At 40.9% G+C, this 25,131-nt stretch overlaps 1 protein-coding gene across 2 annotated transcripts in view; it reads right to left on the bottom strand.

The window, feature by feature from the left end:
• AFF2 (AF4/FMR2 family member 2) overlaps positions 1-25,131 on the bottom strand; it is a 394,994-nt gene that overhangs the window by 130,667 nt on the left and 239,196 nt on the right. For both annotated transcript variants that reach the window (XM_026652958.1, XM_026652959.1), the window contains 3 exons: positions 20,669-20,761; positions 17,952-17,988; positions 17,615-17,666 (listed from right to left, as the gene is read on the bottom strand). In XM_026652958.1, the coding sequence (XP_026508743.1) occupies positions 17,615-17,666; positions 17,952-17,988; positions 20,669-20,761 (182 nt within the window). The remainder of the gene's footprint in view (positions 1-17,614; positions 17,667-17,951; positions 17,989-20,668; positions 20,762-25,131) is intronic.

The following is a 25,131-nucleotide window of genomic DNA, read 5'->3' as shown; positions in this document are numbered from 1 at the left end:
CTCACCGCGGTTCGCCGTCCCGGGCCAATGGGGGCGGCGAGAAGCAGCGCGGGCGCGGGATGTGCTGGCTGCGGCTTCCCGCTGCCCCCATTGGCCCGGGACGGCGAACCGCGGCCAGTGGGGGCCGCGATCGGCCGAACTTGCCGCGTCAGCAAGTAAATAAACTGGCCCGGCCCGCCAGGGTGCTTACCCTGGCGAGCCGCATGCCAAACGTTGCCGACCCCTGGTCTAAACTACAAATGTGCGCAATGACACTATTAACCATTAAAACAATTAACAAAGCATGAGGTTTCATTTGGTCTCGGCTATGGCAGAATGATTCAATACCTAGGTTGGAATATGATTTTTTTGTGACAAGACACCTTCTTTACTCCACATTTTTCAATGTCTTGAGTACAATTCCTTAAAGAGTGAAGTATCTGGCATCTGAACCCAATCCCATTGAAGTCACTAGCAATTGCTCCATTGTCTTTATAGAGGCCTCATCCAATTCCCATTAGAGAAGCCCGTTGAACAATTTAAATTTAGGATCACACTCTTATTATGATCCCTCTCCCCTTCCACATATCTGAACCGAAATCCTCAGGGCAGGAATTCAGACAAGCACGAGGCCCTTTGCAAAGCCCTTCATATTCCTTCAGACACAGTTTAGACTTTTGTGGGTTGCATCTGCACCCCACATACTTTGGAGAAGGCTGCTACAAAGTGGCCTCATCTAGGCTGGCATGGAGGGGGCAGCTAGGAGTGAGGCAGGCTTTCCAGCTGCTCTTCTATCCCACAGGCTGGAATGACAGCCATGGAAGTGCTCCCTTGCAGTTGTCTCCACCAATTGCATGTGTGTATGTATACCTGTGCATTCCATGCATACCCGCACCCGTGGATTACTTGGGCCTTTTGCAGGGAGAAGTGAATTGTGCCCTAAACACACACATTTCGCAGAGTAAAGAAATAAAAAGGATTAGTCCATTGGGTGTAAAATAAAGTAATCTCACAAAAAGCAACTATTTTTTAACAGCACATATCTACTTTATGGCCCACGCCTCTTAACTCAGTGCGTCTGAGTTACAGAAACAGCACCTTAGTGGGTTATTTTTCATAGTTCGCTCAGTAATATGTTTACAAAACCATTGTTACAACTACATGCTTATATGTTTTGATATACAGCAAACACCACAATACACGTCTTCAGAGATTTCATGCTTATTTTAAAAACCTATTTAAATGTTTCTTTACGTTCCCTCTTGGCAAAGAACAAGTTTATTGCCACATATTCCAGGGCTCCATGGTCCAGTCTGACAATAATTAAAGGCAGATGCCTTTCTAGGTAAAGATAACAGTAGTACATATACAATATTACAGGCCAAATTCATCCTTGATTGTGACCCCACTGAACCTAATGAAGTTACACCAGGAATGAATTTGACATTGTGAAATTTCCAATGGTTGGCCTCTATTTTTAACTGCCTGTCATTGGCTTGAAAGCTTGTCTCACTCACCAACAGAAGTTGGTCCAGTGAAATAGATTACCTCACCCACCTTGACTCTCTGCTATTACTAAAGTATATTCCTTGAAAGGTGAGAAAATGTTAAGTAGCTCTTATTTTGCTTTGACAAAAAAAATGTCCATGTCCATGTCCTTCTTTTCTGCTATGTATCAAGTCAACATTGAACTCCAGGTGTTGTAACAATTCAATGGGTTGTTAATATAATAAAAGTGTTACTTCAAGGCAACCTGCATTTGCCTGACATTTACTTGCCTATATTACTGATCCCATATCTCGAGAGCTTGCACTGAGTGAAACAATACATATCATCTGATGTTTTGGGGATGTTCTGTGTATAAGAGATCATATGCATTAGGAGTTTAGTGAAGAGAGAATTGAAATTTTTTTCCCCATGCATGCACTTGACATGAATCCAAATTTAAAATATAGAACTAAATAGATAAACATGTTATCTTATTGTAAATGTGGATGTTAAGTTTTGGCAAAAGTGTTTCTTCTGTAATATAACGCTATTTATTTACAGTTTTACATCTAGCTATATCAAGTATCTATAATCTAATCTAATCTGTTTCCACAGTATCTTTGTAGTGTTGTTGTAGCCATGTTGGTCCTAGGATATATGAGAGATAAGGTGGGCGAGGTAATATCTTTTATGGCACCAACTTCTGTTGGTGAAAGGGACGAGCTTTCAATCTACCCAGAGCTCTTCCTCAGACCTGAAAGACACTTCTTTCCCAGAGCTGAAGAAGAGCTCTGTGTAGCTTGAAGGCTTGTCTCTTTCACCAACAGACAATGGTCCAATAAAAGATATTACCTCACCCACCTTGTCTCTCTACAGCAGTGGTTCCCAAACTTGTTCCGCCGCTTGTGCAGGGAAAGCCCCTGGCGGGCCGGGCCGGTTTGTTTACCTGCAGCCAGTACATCCCTCAGCCCGCGCCGCTTCCTGCAGCTCCCATTGGCCTGGAGCAGCAAACCGCGGCCACTGGGAGCCGCGATCGGCCGAACCTGCGGATGCAGCAGGTAAACAAACCGGCCCGGCCCGCCAGGGGCTTTCCCTGCACAAGCGGCGGAACAAGTTTGGGAACCACTGTCTACAGTATCTGTCTGTTAAGAAACCTAATCTACCTGGTATGTAATATCTATGCTTTTATGTTAGGTTGGTCAAGGCAAATATCAAACTAATCCTTGTTTTAAGAAAATATTGTTACCTTTTAGAAATCCCTCTGTTTTGTGTATTTCACTAACTGCCCCTCTTTACTTCCTGGTCGCAGGTATAAAGCCCCACACCCAGTTGGTGACATCATAATAATAATACTTAGCATGTGCACAGGGTTTTCATCTCCAGATGTCAAAGTGCTTTACAAAGGCTTGGGTAAGTAGCATTATCCCTGGGTTTTTCAGATGGGGAAACTGAATTTCACGCCATGAATCCGTGGTAGAGCTGGGCCCGCTCCCCATTTAATAGGGCCAGTAACTGCCTTGCTGACCGCAGTAATCCCTTGTGGGACAGAGTAGCTTCAGCCATTTTAAGAACCTGCTCTTCCCCATGGAGGCTGCAGCTCTAACTCCTCAGCACGTGAGGGGAGCTGTGAAAGTTGCACCAAGCACCTCCTATGGCTGTGGAAAGAAGAGAAGATGGCTAATAGATTCAGAGGCTCCTCTGCCTTCCAGCAGTCACCTAGGGTTGCTCCTTCCCCCTGAGGTGGGCCCGCATACTTACTACTCCTATCTATATAGGGCACAGGAAGGGCCAACAATAGCTCCTTTCTGCCTTTCCACTAGTGGTGGAGGCACCTTGCGTCTCACTCACAGAAGATGTTATTCTTCTGCCACCTGAGAGGTGGGATTCTGAGAGGCCATGCGTACAGTGCAATGAATACCTTTACTATAAAGGTTGCAAAGTCAAAAACTCAAAAGTTAGGAAATGCCCATGCAATCTTCATTCGATCCCCTTGTGCCTATGGATTATGATACAGTCTTTAAATTCATGGTTATATAGGATTTTTTCCCAGGACCCCTGCCTCATTCAGTGCACAGGATGATGCTCATTTAATGAGCAACTGTTCAATGTTTTCGTTTCTTTTCCTTGTTCAATGTGTGGTCCCAGCTCTTATTTACTGCACGCTATTCAAACCCTGCCCTGAGGACATAATTATTAAGTTCTTCATAGGCTTTTCTGTGGTGCTCTTCACTATACCCTCTGAGGGCTTCACAAATATTAATGATTTTATCTTCACAATACCCCTGTGATTTGAGGGCGTACCGTCCCCATTTTACAGATGGGGAACTGAGGCACAGAGAGAGTAACGTCAAAAGTATCCACTAACTTTGGGCACCCATGTTGAGGGGACTAAGACCTGATTTTTTCAGAGAACTTAGCATCATATAGCATTTTATTGTTTCAAGGCACAGCTCCCATTAACTTCAGTTTCAGCTGCGAGTGCCCAGCACCCCTGCAAATCAGATTCCAGGATCTCAAGCCAGGCACTCACAAAATGAAGAACACACAATTAGTAACCACCTCTGAAAAACGTGGTTTGAGTGATTTGCCCAGCATCACACAGGAGCTCTGTGGCAGATGCAGAGATAGAATCTAGTTCTTCAGGACAACATTCAACTGCCTTAACCAAGAGACCTTCCTTTCTCGTCTGAAGTCCTCTGCCTCAGGGCAGGTCTTCACTACAGGGGGGGGGGGGTCGATTTAAGATACGCAAATTCAGCTACGCGAATAGCGTAGCTGAATTCGGCGTATCGGAGCCGACTTACCCCGCTGTGAGGACGGCGGCAAAATCGACCTCCGTGGCTCCCCGTCGACGGCGCTTACTCCTACCTCCGCTGGTGGAGTAAGCGCATCGATTCGGGGATCGATTGTCACATCCCGACGAGACGCGATAATTCGATCCCCGAGAGATCGATTTCTACCCGCCGATTCAGGCGGGTAGTGTAGACCTAGCCTCACTCACTACACACCTCCCAGCTTCCCTCACTACCCTGCTTTGATTCATCCCCACAGCAGGCCCATCCTCGGCACTGAACCAAGGGGTCACATGGAAAAAAATAGCACGTGATTATGTAATTAAAGACTGTCTCATACCGCATACGAACAAGGGGGACAAATTAAGATTGCACAGGCAACCTAATTTCTGGCGTGTCCAAATGTTTGAGTGCCGGACTTTGTAAATTTAAAAATATCTTTTATTGTAGTTTTTGCATATAATTTCCTAAGTTATTAAAAAGCAACCTGAAAAAACAAATCCCATCATGTGGCATGTTGACGCCCACATGGGTCATCAGCAGTGTTGGACCTTTCAGAGTCACCCCTCCAACCTCTGCCACTTGGGCTAATGGAGTAGGATAGCAGTGGGAGATGGTCATCCTCTATGTGAACCAGAACTAGAGGACGATGGGACACTCTGCCAGTGGACTTCAGAAATTTGCTGACAACAGAGGAGAGGTGAGATTCAGGAATCTTGGGTTCCATTCCAGGCTCTGGAGGGGAGCATGCTCTAGTGGGCACACACCCTTTTGCCCATTGCACCCCATATTCCTTCAGACACAGTTTAGACTGCTACAAATATAAGAAAAGCTGGGTTGGAGCATGCTCAGTGCATGCTCCAACCCAGTGGAATCTTAAAGACTTTAGCACCAAAAATCTAAGGAATCTGCACTTAGCAGGAGAAACGGAAGTTTTTTCAAAGGCTCATATCTTGGCCAAATATGGGCAGATTTTCATGGGGAATGCAGCAGGTTTAAAACAAATAAAAGGAAGTATTTCTTCACACAGTGCACAGTCAACCCGTGGAACTCCTTGCCGGAGGATGTTGTGAAGGCCGAGATCATAACAGGGTTCAAAAAAGAACTAGATAAATTCATGGAGGATAGGTCCATCAATGGCTATTAGCCAGGATGGGCAGGGTTGGTGTCCCTAGTCTCTGTTTGCCAGAAGCTGGGAATGAGCAACTGAGCGACAGGGGATGGATCACTTGATGATTACCTGTTCTGTTTATTCCTCTGGGGCACTTGGCACTGGCCACTGTTGGAAGACAGGATACTGGGCTAGATGGACCTTTGGTCTGACCCAGTAGGGCCGTTTTTATGTTCTTAACCCTGTCACAAAGGCCATCTCCTGCTCCAAACTGCATGTTTTCCACAATTTCAAATGTATTGATTTCAATTACAACACAGAATATAAAATGGACAGTGCTCACTTTATATTTATATAAATATAAATAATTTATTCACTTTATATTTATTTTGATTACTAATATTTGCACTGTAAAAAAACAAAATAAATAGTATTTTTCAATTCACCTAATATAAGTACTGTAGTGCAATCTCTTTATCATGAAAGTTGAACTTACAAATGTAGAATTATGTACAAAAAACCCTGCATTCAAAAATAAAACAATGTAAAATTTTAGAGCCTGCAAGTCCACCCAGTCCTACTACTTGTTCTGCCAATCGCTCAGGCAAACAAGTTTGTTTACATTTACAGGAGATAATGCTGCCCGCTTCTTGTATACAGTGTCACCTGAAAGTGAGAACAGGTGTTCTCATGGCACTGTTGTAGCCGGCACTGCAAGATATTTATGTGCCAGATGTGCTAAAGATTCATATGTCCCTTTATGCTTCAACCACCATTCCAGGGGACACGCGTCCATGCTGATGATGGTTTCTGCTCGATAACAATCTAAAGGAATGCGGACTGACACATGCTCATTTTCATTATCTGAGTCTGATGCCACCAGCAGAAGGTTGATTTTCTTTTTTGGTGGTTTGGGTTCTGTAGTTTCTGCATCAGAGCGTTGCTCTTTTAAGACTTTGGAAAGCATGTGCCACACCTCACTCCTCTCAGATTTTGGAAGGCACTTCAGATTCTTAAACCTTGGGTCGAGTGCTGTTGCTATTTTTAGAAATCTCACATTGGTACCTTCTTTACATTTTGTGAAATCTGCAGTGAAAGGGTTCTTAAAATGAACAACATGTGCTAGGTCATCATCTGAGATTGCTATAACATGAAATATATGGCAGAATGTGGGTAAAACAGAGCAGGGGACCCAAGGAGTTCAGTCACAAATTTAATTAACGCATTATTTTTTTAACAAGCGTCATCAGCATGGAAAAATGTCCTCTGGAATGGTGGCCGAAGCATGAAGGGCGGGGGGTGGTATATGAATGTTTAGCATATCTGGCACGCAAATACCTTGCAATGCTGGCTACAAAAGTCCCATGTAAGTACCTGTTCTCACTTTCTGGTGACACTGTAAATAACAAGAGGGCAGCATTCTCTCCTTAGCGATTGGCTGAACAAGAAGTAGGACTGAGTGGACTTGTAGGCTCTAAAGTTTTACATTGTTTTGTTTTTGAGTGCAGTTATGTAACAAAACAAACCTACATTTGTAAGTTGCACTTTCAGGACAAAGAGATTGCATTACAGTACTTGTATGAGGTGAACTGAAAAATACTATTTCTTTTGTTTATCATTTTACAGTGCAAATATTTGTAATCAAAAATAATATACACTTTGTATTCTATGTTGTAATTGAAATCAATATATATGAAAATGTAGAAAAACATCCAAAAATATTTAATAAATTTCAACTGGTATTCTATTGTTTAACAGTGCGATTAAAACTGCGATTAATCATGATTTATTTTTTTAATTGTGATTAATTTTTTTGAGTTAATCGCGTGAGTTAGCTACGATTAATCGACAGTCCTAATAAATAAAAAATAATAGTAGTAGTAGCAATTCAACCTGAGGCAGATACCCGGCACTGGAAAATTGTAGCTCACATGATTAAAATTTGGCAAAGTTATGAGTAACTGAAAACAGGGCCTTATAATGGGAAGTGTTGGAATCTTTAATAATAGGTAGTGCTAATGGCCTGGACTATACATAAAGGTGGGGAGAGATCTATTATATTATTATTATTAATGTTAAATGTTTGTAGAATTCCACAGGTATACACGATGCCTTATAAATAATCAACATTTTAAAACTTGATCTCCCTATTTTATAATTTCTTTGATGTACAGTATAAAATGACTTAATTGTAAGTATGAATTCTTTTACCATGCTTGCATGAAGATCCTAAGATTAACTTTCTATACGACATGCATGAGATTGGATTTGTAATTGCTATGTCTGACAATGCAAGTTGTATACCTATTTCCATCTGCCTTTCACACAACGCCATCCTCTCTATATTTAGAAACACTTTTAGTCATACCCTAGAATAAGGCAAACGTATTTATGTTATTTTGGCTGCAGATTCCCTTTGAATTTGACATTTCCTTTGGAATCATTACTAATAGATGACACTTAGGTTTTTTACCTGGGTGAAGTGGAGATGAGAAGGCCAGAAGGTCCTTTATGGAGCTCAGAGTGCCTTTTCCTTTCATGTTGCAACCCTGTTGTTCTTTTTCCTTATGGGAAAAAAACCAACTTAACCTCCTTTAGTGGTGAAGGAGTTATACCATTATCTCTGGCTGACTGTTGCATGGATTAGATTGGAAAATGAGTAACTTCTATCACACTTGATCTGAAATACTGCTATCTGGCTTACGTTTATCCCTTTGCAGTTACGGAATGGATAATTGCATGGATACTGGGAATCAGACACAACATTTGTGATGTCTCTTTTGATTTCCACTGCAGGGTTAAAAGAGGGGAAGAAAATAAAAAGCTAACCTGTGATTTAATGCTGGCCACTGCCTGGCCTCTGGTACTAGCCTGGGTTTTGTGGTTTAGACCTTTACAAGTGCATGTCTGAGGCTGTCCTTATCATGTAGCTTAGCATGCTGCCACCTCTAATATTGTAGTCCCTCTTGAATCCTATAAATTGGGCTGAAACTGATTTGAATTTCATGCTGTAGAGAACACTTTAGTTTGAATCAGAGCAGATTTTTTCACTTAAAAAAATCTATTGAGATATAATCTTTTTGTTCTTTCATTTCATTTCTTTTATTTTTTTATTTTTTTAGCAAAGGGAAAGGCAGATTATTTCAATTAAGAGCCTGTCACTGACAATTGTAAGCAACCTTTCTTCAGAGTTCAGTGCAGCAGTTGCAGTTTTAAGTTTCTTAGTGCTTCTGTCAGGATCTAATTTTCAAGGTACAGTTGCCATGGTAGCAACTTGGAATTTTAATCCAGTACTAAAGGTCAAGACAGGTCACCAGTTTCAGTTCCTCTTCAATCTCAGACTAAAGAGCCAGAAAAAGGAGCTGAGATAAAGGTTTCACCTAACAAAAAATTCCATTCTGGAATACAGCCAAAACTTGAAAATATATGATTTGTATAAGCTTTCAAATTTGTCTGGAACTATATAAATCCATGCTAAATCAAATGTGCTGAATGCTCATTTGCATTCCTTACTGTCCTTTGAGAGGCAAAGATACCACTTTAAAACAGAGTTCACTTGTCAGGAATAGCACATAAGGAAGAAATGGGATCTATATAGCCTACAAAAAGTAGATAGTTGTGAAAGTCAGACCTTCATCGCTGGAGATATTGACTATGTCACACAAACCCAGGCGAGCTTGAGAGTTGCATTTCAGCCTCTCTCTCGACAATATAAGAAGATACATATGGTAAACTGGTCAATATCTTTCTTTCAAGACCTGTCAAGATCTTTTGTTCAGAATTTTTTTTTTAAACTAAATAAGACTCTTCTTTTATATATACATGATCTACAGGCCATTTGGCAATATTTTCAATAAGTGACCATTTTTTTTGCTAGTCTTAACTATGTTCATATTTTGTATACATATTTGTAGGGTGGGGGGAAGCTAGCATTTGAAATGAGGACATGGCTTCATATTTGCCAGCTTCTTAGAACCCTTTTATGATTTATCTGGATGTTTCTTTGGGTACGTCTACACTTACCTCCGGGTCCGACGGCAGGCAATCGGTGTTCTGGGATCGATCCCGGAAGTGCTCGCCGTCGACGCCGGTACTCCAGCTCAGCGAGAGGAGTACGCGGCATCGACGGGGGAGCCTGCCTGCAGCGTCTGGACCCGCGGTAAGTTCGGACTAAGGTACTTCGAATTCAGCTACGTTATTAACGTAGCTGAATTTGCGTACCTTAGTCCGAAGTGGGGGGGTAGTGTGGACCAGGCCTTAGGAAGATCGGCTTATTCCTGCTCCTTTTCCAGGCTTATATCTTATTTTCAGGAAGTCATGGGGTAGTATTAGGATAATCTTTAATTGTATTTTCTTTGACATTCAAGGGGACAAAACGTCGTCCTCCTGGAATTTGGGAGACTGTTAACTAACCTGACCTGCCAGTGGGGAAATTTGTAAAAGAGAACCTATTTATAGTCAAGGCATACTTCCAGTCTCTTTCCTCCAGGGCTGTCAGGGGCTGAGAGTACTGCAGAGATTGTGCTCCTCAGCCCATGAGATGATGGGAGAACTTTGTTTCACCTTACAAATAAGTCCTCTGTTCAGTCAGGCTGCAACATTGATGGGCTCTGGAGTCCTGCTGAGTCCTCAGCCCAAAGGATAATTACAGCAATACGAGTTCCTCAAGTTGCAGGGTGTAGGGCTGAGGAGAACGTGGAGGATTCTAAGGGCTGTGTCACAGGGATTCAGAAGTAGGATACAGAGAATTAAATTGTGAAATTAGGACTAGTGGCTCTTAGCTTCACTTTTGGATATTTAGGACAAAAATAGCCCATTCCAATATTATGAATGCAAAATTTCCTAGCAAAATCCATTCTTCTTTCAGGCTTCTGGTTCATTTCATATGGTGCCTACAGGACTTCCTGGAGACAGTAAATCTGGGTGACAATTCATTCACCTCAAATACTACACAGCAGGTGGCTGACTGCTGCTGGAAGAAAGTGGAGGAAGTATGAGTCACTTAAGCTTAAAGGACTAGTAAGGTGTAGTAGACGAGAAAGTGCGTGAAGTTCAGAGGAACGAGACATGGTCGGGCTATGCACCGTGAGTGTAGGGAGAGAGACCAGGAGTGAGAAGGAGATGGATAGAGATCCAAATTGTGGGGAGCAGAAATAGAGAGGTCAGTTGGCAGGCAGTGAAGCAGAGAGGATGGAAATCCAAAGAGAAAGAAATGGGATGCAGTTTGGAGCAGAAGTTGTGGAAGAGAGGTTCTGGTTGCAGCTGCTGCCCCTGTCCTGAACATGACATATATTTTCAGATTTACACAGTACATATGTTTTCCAAAATATAGGTTTGAAGCTAGGCTGACTTTTGAAGGGAATCCATCCCATGGACATATAAAACAGAGCCCCAGCTTGAGGCTGACCTTGAGCTATAAAGGTGCAACACATTCTGCTGGATTAGTGGCTGTTGGCAGAACTCCTTAAACCCAGGGGAACTTGTTGCAGGCCTAAAGTGTTGTAAATACCAAAATGGGCATCGATACAGAGAGCATAAGGAAATACACGCCTATTGGCATCATATGTACCCGTATCATTTTACTGTTAACATATAGAGTGGTTGCCATTAAACAGTCAGCATTTATCTATTTCTCAAGCAGTGGTATGCCCTACTTTCAGTATAGAGAATTACTATAATAGTGGTATTGCAGAGACTACTACATAGTAACAGTGAATAAATGGTGATTAATACAGAATCAGAGGCTATTTTTAAATTGTAATCTTTGGTGCTTATTAAAGTTTCAAACATTGGCTAGCAAGCAGGCAGTTGGTCAGTTTGTTACAAGCGCTCTTACGGCAGTCACTATATGTGTCTGTGATATTCAACAAAAACTATTTAACACTGATCAGTGAATTACAAGCAAATTAATTTCCCTTGTTCACACGATCTTTTAAACTGATTTATAAATATGTCAAGAGGAGATCATTGAAATGAGTGCAGTAGCAGATATTTTATTTTGACAGGGAGGTTAAACTGCATAAGAGCCATTTGAATAATGAAAACAAATTAAAAGTCTAATTTAGAAATTATTTTGAATAATGGGCTTATCTTCCAGGACGCAGTGTTTTTAATTCTGACACTGAGTTCTACTATATTTAATAGACGCTGAAATGTTTTGCACATTTGCGTCTTTCTGCAATGGGCCATAAGAAATATTTTCTACAGCTACATAAACATTGTTTGAGTCCCAATTACTTGGGACTTTGCTCAAAAGGAGAACCCAGGCAGTAAGGAACAAAGATACAATGTCAACTGATCATTATCTTTGCCCTGGATCATGGAAGGTAATATTCAAGAACCCACTCTAGCAAAAGGGTGCAAAGCAAACTCCTAATTAACAAAATGAGACAGTAAATATGAATGACAACTAATCAAAAGAGGCTTTTTTTTGTTCTTGCTTTCTACTCGGTCTGTTAATATACTGCACTGGAGCTCTCTAGAAATAATGGTGTTCCAATTGCACGCCCCTGTTGTTTCATTATGATAATTTGTATGGGGTTGTGTAAGCCCCTTGAATTCGTGACTTTGCCAACTTACCTAGAGGGAATATCTTTGGAACTTCCTTAGGTTAGCAAACAGTCAGTAGTTAGTCTAATGATTAATGCATCCCCCACTTATAAAGTGAAATTGAACATACACTGTAAAATGAATCAGGCTATCAACAATGTGGGATCATTTGACACAGATCAAGAGCTTTAGGGTATGTCTACACCACAATGGAACACCCGCAGCCGGTCTGTGTCAGCTGACTCGGGCTCGGGCTATGGTGCTGTCAAATTGCAGTGTAAACATTCAGGCTCGGGCTGGAGCCTGGGCTCTGGGACCCTCCCCACTTACAGGGCCCTAGAACTTGGGTTCCAGCCTGAGCCTGAATGCCTAGACCATAATTTTACTGCCCTGCAGCCCAAGCCCCATGAGCCCAAGTCAGCTGTGAGTTTTTCACTGCAATGTAGAAATACCCTTGGTTACAAACGCTAGAATTTCAGAAATGTAAGATTTTAAAACTATCATACCCTAACTGGAGTATGACTGAAGCTCAGCTATAACGTTGGGTACGTTGATACATAAATACATACAACCACATTTTTCTTATTGTAGTTGGACATAAAACTTGGCAAGTTTTTAGTGTGTGCAATTAAACTGAAAATCATACACCACCCCTAAATGAACCCCAGTTTTTAATAATGATTTCTTTCAAGTTTAAGGATGCATCGGTGCTTCTTGATTTGAATGTTCAGAATACCAATATTTCTAGTTGTCGCATTATCCAATATATAGTCCTTGGTGCATCAAGATCCTCTTGATGTCTAATGACTCTTCATAAGGACCTCATGCTGATTCACTTCAAACCATGAATTACCTTTAATTCATAGCTTGAGCATGCTGCCAAATTTTGTTTTTTGTGCTCCCAGGTGACTGTCCCTGACATGATGGAGAACTTCCAACAAGCCATTAGACACTTATGAAACAGCTAAACATCAAGCAGTACATTTCTACCAAGTATTATCATAATCTTTGGGATTAGGAAACTACTGGTATTTACTGCAACTTGTTTAAAGCCACGTGGGAAATTCTGGCCCTATTGAAGTCAATGGCAAAACTGCCATGACTTCAAGGGGATCAGAATCTCATCTGTGGTGAATCTCAGTTTTATCAGTGGGATTCTCCCTGGCTTTAAACAAGCTAAATAATGGTCACTGACTCATTTTCAGATTTTTAAAGAAATTCTTATTTCCAGTGTAATTTTTTACCACATTGAATAGGAGAAGAGTGCAAAAATTGCAAGGAAATGTTTGCCAAAATGTCATGTGAAATTGTTCACCAATTTGTTTTGCATGTTTTTGAGTACTCTGAACTTAGCTTTTCTCTAGCTACTGCACAGGTTGTAGACTACAGTCTGTAGGCTCACAAAAATCCTATAAAGATAAAACAAGTTGTTGTTTTTGTCGGACCCATTAAACTTTTCTGTTCCAAGTTCTTAATGGTTTCCGGTAGTTCACTGAATCCATGAGTAGGACCTTTTAATACTGTGTTAATACAATAAGTATAGGAAGTCATTTTATGACTAGGAAAGAATACCATTATGATTACATTCTTCTTTTTAGCTGGGCTTTTATGGAAACTACCCAAGAGTACTCTGCAGTATGACTTAGAACACAGGATGTGCTTGATTAAAAAGGTTCTGGGTGCTTTCCAACTGGACGCAGGCCAAGTGCTAACAACTAAACAGAACAAAAGAATGGATGTTTGAGGATGACATACTCTCAATGGTAATTATATAACACAAACCTCAGTCAAGGGCTGACTACGTACCCTTGAATTCATGGATGTTGACAGACGATCCTTCTCCTTGCAATTGGTTGCACCTTATCTGTTGCTCCTTACTATGCTTCATAAAAAACTAATAGGAGTAGACTGGTTATAAATTTATTGTACTATATGTAATCTATGGACTGGTCAAAAAAAGAAGCAGAAGAAGATGAGAAGCCAAGTCCTATAGTTTTTTCACAATCCTGGACCATCCTTTGGAGAGGAAGCGTAGCCCAATGGTTAGGGCACTAGCCTAAGACTTGGGAAATCAGGGTCCAGTTATCTGCTCCACCAGACTTCCTGTGTGACCTTGGGCAAGTCACTTAGGAAACTGAGACACAGAGAGGCTATCTGTGAAATGGAGATAATGATACCACCCTACCTCACAGGGGAAGGATAAATACATTAAAGATTGTGAAGTGCTTTGAGATCTACTGAAGAAAAGCGCTACGTAAGAGCTAGATATTGTCATTACTGGTTTCAGCTACAATATCTTTTTGATATACCTATATATAAATTTCATATTAAAACTGTATGGCTAGAAATAAAAATACCACTTCAGTGGGACTACTCGTGAGTCAAGTTACTTATATGTGTTTGCAGGATCAGGCCCTTTGGCCCTTGTGGGCCCCATCCTTGACACAACTCACCACACCCCATCTGAGTTCCTGCACAGCTCTGGGGTTTCTCATGGCCCCCTGCGTTTGAGTGTGACACCATATATTTTAAACATTAAAAAAGTAAAAAATTCATACACAAAAATACTTTTCTGTGAAACAATTTATGTTACCATACTACTATGCCTGACACAAACCCATACCGTCAAGGAAATGGAAAGTTAAGCCACCTGGCAGTAAATACTCTCTGTTCTTCCACCTACAGGTGCACACCTTTCTACCATAAACCACACACCATACAAAAAAACCCTTTACTCTGACCCTGCAAGGACGCCAGCCTCCAACACCTGACATGCACAGAGCATTGTCTATTGGAGCAGAGTAAAGCAGCATGTAACCCAAGTCTCAACATGACAAAACCACATTCTGCCTATAAATAGCACCTAATTCCTAAGCTGGCAGGAGGATAGCTGGGTAATATGATGAATGTGAGCACCTTTGCTCCAACTCCGGATCAAAGATCACAAGCAGATTTCTGATAGAACTGATGGGGTCAATACGATTGCCAACAGATGTGATGTTAATGGGACGGGTACTCTCAGGTTTCATAAGATTTGCATGTAATCATCAAAAAGATGAAGGACAACTGTGACATCATCTCACACACGCGTCTAGCTCAGAGATACCTCCCGCAATGGATAGAAACAGATGAACACACCTGCGCCACATCTGTTTAGCAGCAGAAGCTCAAGATGAAATAGTGAAAAACAGATCCAATTAGCAGCACTATAAATGAGATAAGTGGAGGTGGTGGCTGGGTGCAAGAATACCAATAGGGGCAGAGCTAAGATTGGGGTGTGTGCTCTGTAGCATAGAGCAATGGTGCTGGTGTATGCAGGAACCAAAATTTTACCAGTAGATCCCAGAATCCCATCCATATCCATCAGGAATTATGGAATCACAGGATCATAAATATCTTGCTAGTAAAATGGATAATGATAGCAGGATCAATAAATCTGCCATCTAGCTATGATTATTTGATAATATCATCATTGGTTTCACCCACAATCTGCTTTGCTTTCATTCTATCCTCAGGCATGTGCAACCAACTCCAGCTGAAGTTAGTGGAAGCTGTACATGCAGATCTAAGGGCAGAGTCTTCCCTACCATACTTTAAGTCACACAATGGATTGCCTCCTAACCAATATAACCCTTCCAAAGACCTATGGAAATTCTTGGAAACTGCCTTAACAATTTCTTTGTAGTAAAAGGGAAAAAATGATAGTAATGGGATAGCTGATCTTCATTTGGAAGCTAAAAATAAAAGTAACTTTATTGCAGCTCTGATCTGTCATGTGTAAAATCCATCACCTACCATAAGAAGGCAGTTCATTCCAGCAGAAATCTGATTGATAGTGCTGGAACTTTAGATCAAGCAGCAGAATAGAGAGCAACTGGTTCATAAAATGTACTCAGTGTCTTCGAGTTTTATATTAGGCTTCCTATAGAGAGCTTTGGTCCCATTAAATGCACTATATACCACTGAGCTATGAAGCGCTGTTCTTTTAAAATTCAGCTTATAACTATAAACCATGATTGACAAGTCTATTACTGTTGGATACAAACTAATGAAATATTGTATTTTATAGTATACTCACCAAAATATTTTTCATAGTGGAATGCAAATACACTTGCTTTAGGAGAAAAATCACTTTAAGTTGTAATAATATTTTTTATGTTTTATTAGAGAAGGTTCTTGATATATGCATTGCATCATTTAGAGATTCTGGCATATGAATTTATCCTTTCTGTTTTCAGGATCAGAGAGTCCAGTGGGTGAGATATTTTTTAAAATCTGAAATCATTTCCAGAAATAACAATAGAATAAGGGAAGGACTAATCTGATGATATTGTTGGAAAAATAAATATCACTTATGTGCACCAATTTCTTTTTATCATTAGCCAGATTTCATAATTCTCATTAAAACTGAAATGCTGACTTTCAATTTTTGTATCCAATCAGAAGAATTAAATAAATTGAATTTAGAGGGTCGGTGTTAGAGATTCATTTTGCAAATCCTTACTCATTCAAGTAATTTTACTCATATGAGAAAAGTTGCATGACTTTATTTCATGAGTCAAGGAGTCCAGAGGTTAAAACAATGGAATGGAATGCTTGGATTCTAGTACCAACTCTGTGATTGACTGGCCACATGACTTGGGCAAGTTATCTGACCTCACTGAGACCTCGTCTGTGCACAAAGTTGTATTGATTTAACTAAAACTGGTTGAAAATCAATTGAATTAAACCAATTCAAAAATGTGGTGTAGACATGTTAAATTGATTTAACCTGGCTTATACGGATGTAGATTAAATTGCATCCTGACTGAATTAAACTAAATTGCTATACGCCACTTCTAAATCCATCTAAGTGTCCACACAGGGGTTTAAACACATTTTAGTTAAACCAGTACAGATTGGTGTATCTTGGTTTAACCAAATCAGTTTAAAAAACACTCCAGTAGTTAAAGTGGTGCAGCTCTGAATTTAGGCCAGATCCAAACCTCACTTTCCTCATATGTAAAACGGTAACTATAATAGTAACCTACTTTACAAAGTTGCTAATTAATTCATATTTGTAAAGCACTTTGAGACCATGGGTTAAGGTGCAAAATATTGTGGGCTCAATTCACTGCTGCCTTACTCCAGTTTTACACCAGCACAAGATAATGGAAAAGGATGTAACTCAGTGAATAATCAGGTCCTCCATATTTTTAGATCATCCGTGATTTTCTTTAAGTGTGTGACTGTCAACTGTCCCAATGTGCATAAAATTCAAGACCTCTTTTTTCAACGCCAGCTTGCATAAGCCTATTGTATAATGTATTTTACGCTCCTTCAATAAACAAATGCTAAAATTCTTGCATCAGCTATTCATCAGGTTGAATTTTCTGTTGTAAGAAGCTTAGTATCTGATGACAAATTAAAAGTGGTTTAATTTTGGCAAGCTGTACAAATAAAATTGGCATTAATTTTGCTTAATAAACTCATCTTTTTATACATACCTCTGTTAGTTAACGCTTAAGAAGAAGAAACAGCAATAAGAGCAGAAGATGTAAAACTGGTTTATGGCGAATTTTTAAGCACTGTTGAGAACACCAGAATGCCAGGACAAGATTGTATGTAAGCTGGGTTCAGTTACCTTTGGAGAACTAAGCTCATTCCTTAAGATAAACTTAAAACAAAATATAAAGCTGGAAGTAACAATACTTACGACTTTTGTGGCACTGACTTGGTGGCAGCTTTCCCTGCTGGATCACTCCACTCTGTAAACGAACGACATTATTTCCAAATGTCAAAAGATTACTGTTGCCCTAAGCTCTCAACCCACCTAATTATACTTGGTTACACAACATGCCACAATGCGTAATATGTAATCAAAAATGGAACTGATCTGCTTTAGCACCATAGAAATTAATTTTTCATCCCTTGTTTTAATGATGTTAAGTAGGCAAAAAACAAACAAACAAAAAGAACCCCCCAACAACCAACCAACCAACCAACCAACCAACGAACCCTGATTGTTTCGATTAAGGACAATAAAGACCTACTTTGTACATTGTATCCTGAGGTCGGGTGCTGGGAATCCTACAATGAAGAACACAAAAATGTCAGGATTAGTTCAATGAAAGGAAGAAGAAGGTAGATACATCTTTCCTTGTTAGACTAAGGGCACAAGCATAACATAAACAGAGAAGGAAAATACACAGGTGCATGTGCCTGAGAAGAGAACAACACTAAAAATTTAAAAAACTGTATTATGTGTACATAAGAATGCTACTGAAGTGTACTTGCACTGCTCAGTACCTAGTCTATTTTAGGCCCAAACGGCCAAATCCTCCGCTGGTGTACACGGACTTAGTTCCAGTGTGGAATCCACACATCAGTTTACACCAGCTGATGATCTGGCCCTTTAAAGTCTTACCCACAGATGTGTACATGTGGTTCCCATTTAAGATAATGGGAAGTATTTGCATAGGCTGAACTTGGTCTTGAGTTTTAAAATAACTAGGCATTAAGTTCAGCAGCATTACTCTTCTTTTTTGACCCCACCTGCTTAAAATGTCATTACCTAAAACTGAAATTCAAGATGTTTTGGAGTGCTATCTTACGTACACGTGACAAAGACACATGAGTCAGTTCTTCAGCTGATGTAAACCAGTGAAGCTCCAGTGAAATCAATGAAGCTGCACTAACTTTACATCAGCTCAGGATCTGGCCCACAGTGTGGAGTGCACACAGCATTTTGCACACAATGTGTTTCTCACTGACTCACAGTAATGTATAATGACATTCTTAATTTCACATTCTTTTCTTGCTTGATCTTTCCCTTGGCTTTACAATCAACAATGAGGTATAACCTGATGCCAAATCAGCCTTCATCCCAAGTAGGCCCTAGTAGTTTGTGATGATTTTAAATTAAGCCATTATTTACAATCCAGTCCGAGAGACAGGCACTACTTTGTTAAAAGTCTTAGATCTGTAGGATGTTAAAGTCATTAAAGCCCTCGCTACACTTTCTCTCAGGGCATTATTAGTTCCTAATATTCTGCTGCACTGTTAGTCAGTCCCTTGTGAGGTAAATCATGCCTTCAAGAGTAAACATAGCACTTTAAATTTGAGTGTCAGAGGGATAAATAAATTGTTGTGATAAGTTCTGCTTTTTCTATTGCATGATTTTACAAATGGGGAGACTTAATTTTTTTATGTAAGCTGAGGACCTATAAAAAGGCCTGCTTTAGGTTTATATGACTACATGTTCTTATCTGTTTTATCTCTAAAACCTATCAATTTGGCTCTCTCTAATTGATTTAGTGGGATGTTCTGAGTAGGCAATCTTGTACTGTATTTTTCACAGTAAAGTTAACTAACCTAGAAACATCCATGTTCTTTCCTCTTTCCTAAAGTGTGATTTTTTAAAAGCCTAATTTATAGTTCATAAAGTTTATCATAACCTCACAGATTTTTTTAAACGGGTCTGAGAGCATAAGATTTACTCATGCAAAACTCTCGTTGAAGTTAGTGAAGGAGTGCAGTACATGGTCCTATTTTTGTAGAGCCCAGAAAAAAACCAGCACTAAATTTAGTCCTGCTCTAATTTAAGAAGATATAGCTTCCAGTGTGCCAGACTCCATGCTTACTCATATAGGTATGAATCCACTTTGCCCTAAATGGATTCTGTGGAGTTTAACCAGATTACAGTAATATAAATGAGTGCAGTATTCAGCTTAGTTAGGAATTGCACCCACATATGAATCTGGCCTATGATGTTTAATGCAGCAGCACTTAAGTGCATTGCCATTGCCATTGTCAGTAGCGGAGCAGAACACTGATGTTTTGCTGGAATATGGCCTGGTAAGAGTTTGCTTTGTTTTGTTTAATAGCAATAGCCACACTGATTTCACATTAGCTTCAGCCAACACATGGAGGCAGGGTTTGGAGTGGGAGAATCTCTGGCAAATAGTGACAACTGGACAAAATTGGTGAGGGGAAAACTGATTTTAAATGTCTGAAATAGTGCATGATTACAAAAGCCTCTACTGCATGAATGAAAGAACCAGCTTTCTGTTGTCTTCAAAGCTGTAGCAGCCTCAGAAACGCTTGACATTGTCCAGCCCATGGAGAGAAGAACAAAACCCCACACTATGGGGTAACATTTCCAGCTCCCCTGGAAAGTATGACTCCCAAGTGGCAGAGGTCCACAGCAGTTCAAATCTCAGTATAAGTCACCACTTGCCGCAATGCACATGTTGAGTCATCTGCAGGGACTGAATCTGGGACTTTGGGATCTAAAAGCATGAGCCTCTATTCCTGGAGCTAAAGTACCAGCCCTTTTAATTGTAGAGCAGGAACAGACCCACATACTACTTCATTGGTTTTAGCCACTAGTGGGGACAAAGATACTCTTTGCCAGTGTGTTACACAAACAACGGGAGAAAAAATAAACACACTGTAAATACTATTTGTAATAGAAAGACTCGTTTGAAAACATAGATAAGATTCACCTTCCTTTTATCCTTTACTGTAACTTCTGAAGTTCTGAACAAGCAGCCCTATCAATAACATATTAAGAGAATTTTCATCTCAAAAGAATTTTGAAAATGAAACCAAATCACAAAAGTAAAGTTCCAGATCCTCAAATTGGGCTTATTTAGGCTCCTAAAATTGATTTCAATGGAAGTTAGGAGTCTAAATATCTTTGAGGATATGGGCCAAAGTGTCTAGTGAAGATCACTCGTATGTGAATGAATAATAATTAATAACCTACCTGCACCTTGCTTGGGATGGAAAACTTGGTCTGCTCAGCCTTGCCGGGGGTGTGAATAGCAGTAAGAGGTGGAGGCCAGGAATGGGTCATCTCCTAGTGGGGGAAAAATATGTTTTTGAGAAGTCATTCATTCAATTAAAAAGAAAGAGAGAGAATTACCCCACAGTTGGCCATCAAACCCTGGACTGATCAACAAGGCCAACATCACATATCTGCTTCTAGAAGGTGAGGGACAGGCTTGCTCAGAAGGCATCCTGAGTCCTTACCTGGTGGATGAGCTCCCTAATTATACAACGGATCACATACTCTCAGGAAGTACAGTGGAAACATGCTTTAATGCTACTAGTCCCACCAGTAAAAAATTTCAGCCGTGTCCAACATTGAGTTGAGATGGCCTCCAGCAGGTAAGCCACTGGCTCTACTCCCATGGCCAGATATCTTAGGTATGTGTAATGGCCCCCATCGTCCTAGCACCTGAGCAACTCTCAACCTTTAGTGTATTTAGCCTCATCCTCCTGTGAGGTAGGACGGGTTTTATTATCCCCATTTTACAGATGGGGAACGGAAGTACACAGAGATTGACTTGCCCAAGATCACACAGGTCTCTCAAGTTAGCACCCTATCCACTGAGCAATCCTTCCTTTCTAACCAGCATAACCATAGTCTTGCATTTTTAACAATGTGTTTAAATGTCTTCATGGAAATCTCTCAGGTACTCAGTGGCACAGGTCACAAAACACAGACCTGTGTGTCTGTTCGAACACTAAGTGACCAATCGTTTTTCTGCTGAAGTCAATGGTAGTTTTCCCACTGACGTCAATGGGAGCAGACTTGGCCCATCCTCAGAAAAGAAAAATCGGTAAGAACACAGATAGTGCAGGAAGTGCGGTTGTCGGCAAAGCTTGTCTATGCCCTTGCAATGAGTGCATTCCATTTTAGATGCTGCTCCATTCTTTCTTACCTTTGTTTGTAATTTGATGAATATTCAGACAGGTAATAATACATGTCTCTGGTGATCTGTTACATCTTTGTCTCATTGTTTTTCTTTACTTTCAATGCTCAGAAGAGATTCTTTTATGACAAACAAAAGAGAAAGAGTGTCTCATCTATGAAGTTCTGCATGTGACAGCAATGTTACTGGCTGTGTTACACGAGTGCAGGTGTCTGCAGCTTTACTCTGCTCTTAAAAACCTAAGGCTGATCACAACAAATCTTACAAGCTATAGCTGCTTTGTTTCTGCTGCAGCCCTAGCTGACATTCTGCAAGTAAAAAAGAAAGAAGACCTTGTTAAAGGTTAATGTTGTGAACCATCAATCACAACCAGTCCCACCTGAGGGTGCTTGGCTCAGCCAGCTAAAACATGATGAGGATGGTTGCATTCAGCTGCAAAGATATTTTCACTGTAGAAGCAGCCAGTAAATACTTTCACTTCCCTAATTATCCTTCCTGAGATCACATGATATGCAGTACTGAGGTAAGGAAAAGTAAATGAAACCACTCACTATGCACAGGGGACAGTCTGCTCTCTTTGCGCCATTCAAGCAGGAGTGGGAAAAAAACCCAAATCCCTGTAGGGGGTATCCCTGGGGTGGGAGAATCCCCAATGGACAGAGAGCAAGAGAAGCTCCTGCATATGGGGAAGAGCACATCAAGGGTGAGAAAATTCCCCTAGGGGACCACTAGCAGTTGGCAGAAGTCAGAGTAGTCCCCATGCTGTTCTAACCTCTGTTGGGGGTCAGGGCTGGGGCAGACAATCAGGGAGTCTTGGTAGGTTGGAGGGGTCACTTTGTGGCACAACCCTTCAATAGCAAGAAAATGATGAAAGGGAGAATATATTAGATAGGCCAGTGGTTTTCAAACTTTTCGGGGGTCAGGACCTATTTGTAAAAATTTATGGCCTGTTGTGACCCAGTAAACAGTCTGGGGGTGAAGGCCCTGGGGTGGTTTCAGTCAGGTCCTCCCCCCCATGGGGTAGGGTTGCCAATTTTGGTTGGATGTATTCCTGGAGATTTCATCACACGACATAATCTTTAATTAAAGATTAATCTTTAATTCCTGGAGATTCCAGGACAATCCTGGAGGGTTGGCAACCCTACCAGGGGGAGGGGGTTGAGTCCTGTCCAGCACTCACCCTACCGTGGCAGCCATCCCACAGTGGTGGCTCCTGCAGCTCTGCTGCTTTGGAGATGGCTGGGCTTGGCTCTTGGCTTTGGGCGTTGCAACTTCCGGGGTTGCAGAGCCGCTCGGGTGTTGCCCCACCCCCCATGGGGTGCGCTGGCAGAGCTGGGGATGCAGGGAAGTTGGGATGCACTAGCAGAGCTGTGAGGTGCAGGACGTTTGCAATACAAGGGGTTGGGATGCATGTGCTGAAGTGAGATGACATTGGAAGAGCTGGGGGGTGACATGCTTACCTCACCTGAGACCCCATAACATCTCTCCCCTCCTGTATCACCTAACCCCAATTTATCCTCCCCATAGCCCTCTCCCCGCCTATTGCTCCACTTCTCCACCCTCTAATTCCCCTCCTTTCCCAGGAAGCATTCATATGCCTAATTCCACCCCCCCAAAGACTGGGATTACATTCCCCCAAATTAAAATGGCCACCCACAACTTTCAAATTGTAGCAACCTCCACTCACTCAGTCCAAAGCTCCTTTTGCCTTAGATGAGGGTTTGTGATTAACTTATTCTTATTACGTTAATTGAAGGAAGAGTTCACAGCCATCAGTCTGTGATTCATCCACTCATTAGTACCCCACAGTTTAATGGTGCAAGGCAGCAGAAAGAAACCAGTTTTTTGGGCAGCCAGTAACTTGGGAACCCGTTGGTCACATAATCCCAAATTTGGATCATTAACGCTACCCTGCGCCTTCATGAGACACACCAAATGTCAAAGCAATTGGAGTAACCATTCAGATTTTAGAGCACATTCAAGAGTTGCGATTTAAAGCATTCAAAATGGCGGAAATGGAATTCTAGTAATTTTTTCTGTATCAGCGCGCGCACACTGTAAAAATGTACTTTTTCTCCAATACCGTACTCAACTTGGGTCCCCAAAGATTTAGTGGATGCCATACGTTATCTTGGGTAAAGCTCAACAGATTGAGACCACATAATATTAATAGTTTGACCTGTAGCTTTGCTAACAAAAAAACAACTAGAAACAATCTGAAAAATGGCTATTTTTAGGGGGCTTATATCTCTGTATCCCCAACTTCAAATGAGCCCAATTTGGGTCACTCACCCTACCCTGCATCCTCCAACTTTCAAAGGAATCTGACTAAGCATATTGATTTTATAGGACTTGGAAAGGTCAACCGTTAAGCAGAAGTTGTGACATAACCTTAACTACGGGTTGAAGTACAGCTATCTGTGGAACAGAACATGTCAGCTACTGTGATAACACAACAGTTTTAATGTCAGTAAGCAAAGAAGAATACCACGTTAGTCAAGATGTGATGGGGCAGGAGGAATATAATTATCTAATGTGCTAATAAACTTTTAAAGATTGCAAACTGAGAAAGCCTTGACTTTACAGCTCATCTGAAAAACATACCCTCTAGCGCCCATGTTTTCCTTAACAATATGCTGGGGTGGCATTGGTACTGTAGACTTGGGCCTTGATTTGCATTGAGAACTGCCTGAATGCACCCTACATGCGCACAGAGTCCTACTGAGGTAACAGAACTCCACGTGGATGCACTCATGCACTTCTGCTGTTCTCAATCCAGGATCCGAACCTCAAGCCCTGATCCTGCAAAAACCTATGCATACGTTAACTATACTCATCAGTAACTCCACCAAACCCAACGGGACTACTCACTTGTGTAGATTGAAGCACATGCACCAATCTTTGGAGAATCGTGGCCTTAGAGGGAAGAATGCCACCCATTGAATCATCAACACTATACTTTGCAACACCTTGTTTTCACTTGGTGGCCCACCTCAAAAATACCGGCAAGGCTTTACTCAGTTTAGCTTGTGAAATTTGACATATGCCAGCAATGAGAGCAGGGAATCACACCATTTCTTTTTCCAGGGAAAGTTCAAAAATTTAATAAATCCAAATTTAGAAATTCCTGAAAGTAACAATAATAAAACTGAGCATATGAAATGTTTTAAAGTGGAATATAATGGAAGTAAAGTAAGTCCACAAAATCAAGTGAGGATTTATTTTCACATGGTTTGGACTTAAAATAATTCCAAAATCATGTTAACTGATGGATTGGGCACATGACTACTATGGTAAGTATGCATACCTATTTTTATAGACCTGCAGATTAAATGGGAACGTAAAGTTGCACAGTTGGTTGGCTTAGAAGTCACTGTGGTCCACTGATGTAGTAACATCAAGCGTCCTCCTTCCTGAAAATTATTTAAACATTGTTTTAATTGACTCCATGTGTTTTATTTATTAGGACTAGGCACGCTCGTTTCTTCAGCTAAATCTGCTTTTTTCTAGC

The sequence above is a fragment of the Terrapene carolina genome, unplaced genomic scaffold, assembly GCF_002925995.2.
Source record: "Terrapene carolina triunguis isolate 2854851 unplaced genomic scaffold, T_m_triunguis-2.0 Scaffold131, whole genome shotgun sequence".
NCBI classification, from domain to species: Eukaryota; Metazoa; Chordata; order Testudines; family Emydidae; genus Terrapene; species Terrapene triunguis.
This window is presented reverse-complemented; position numbering and strand designations above follow the sequence as displayed.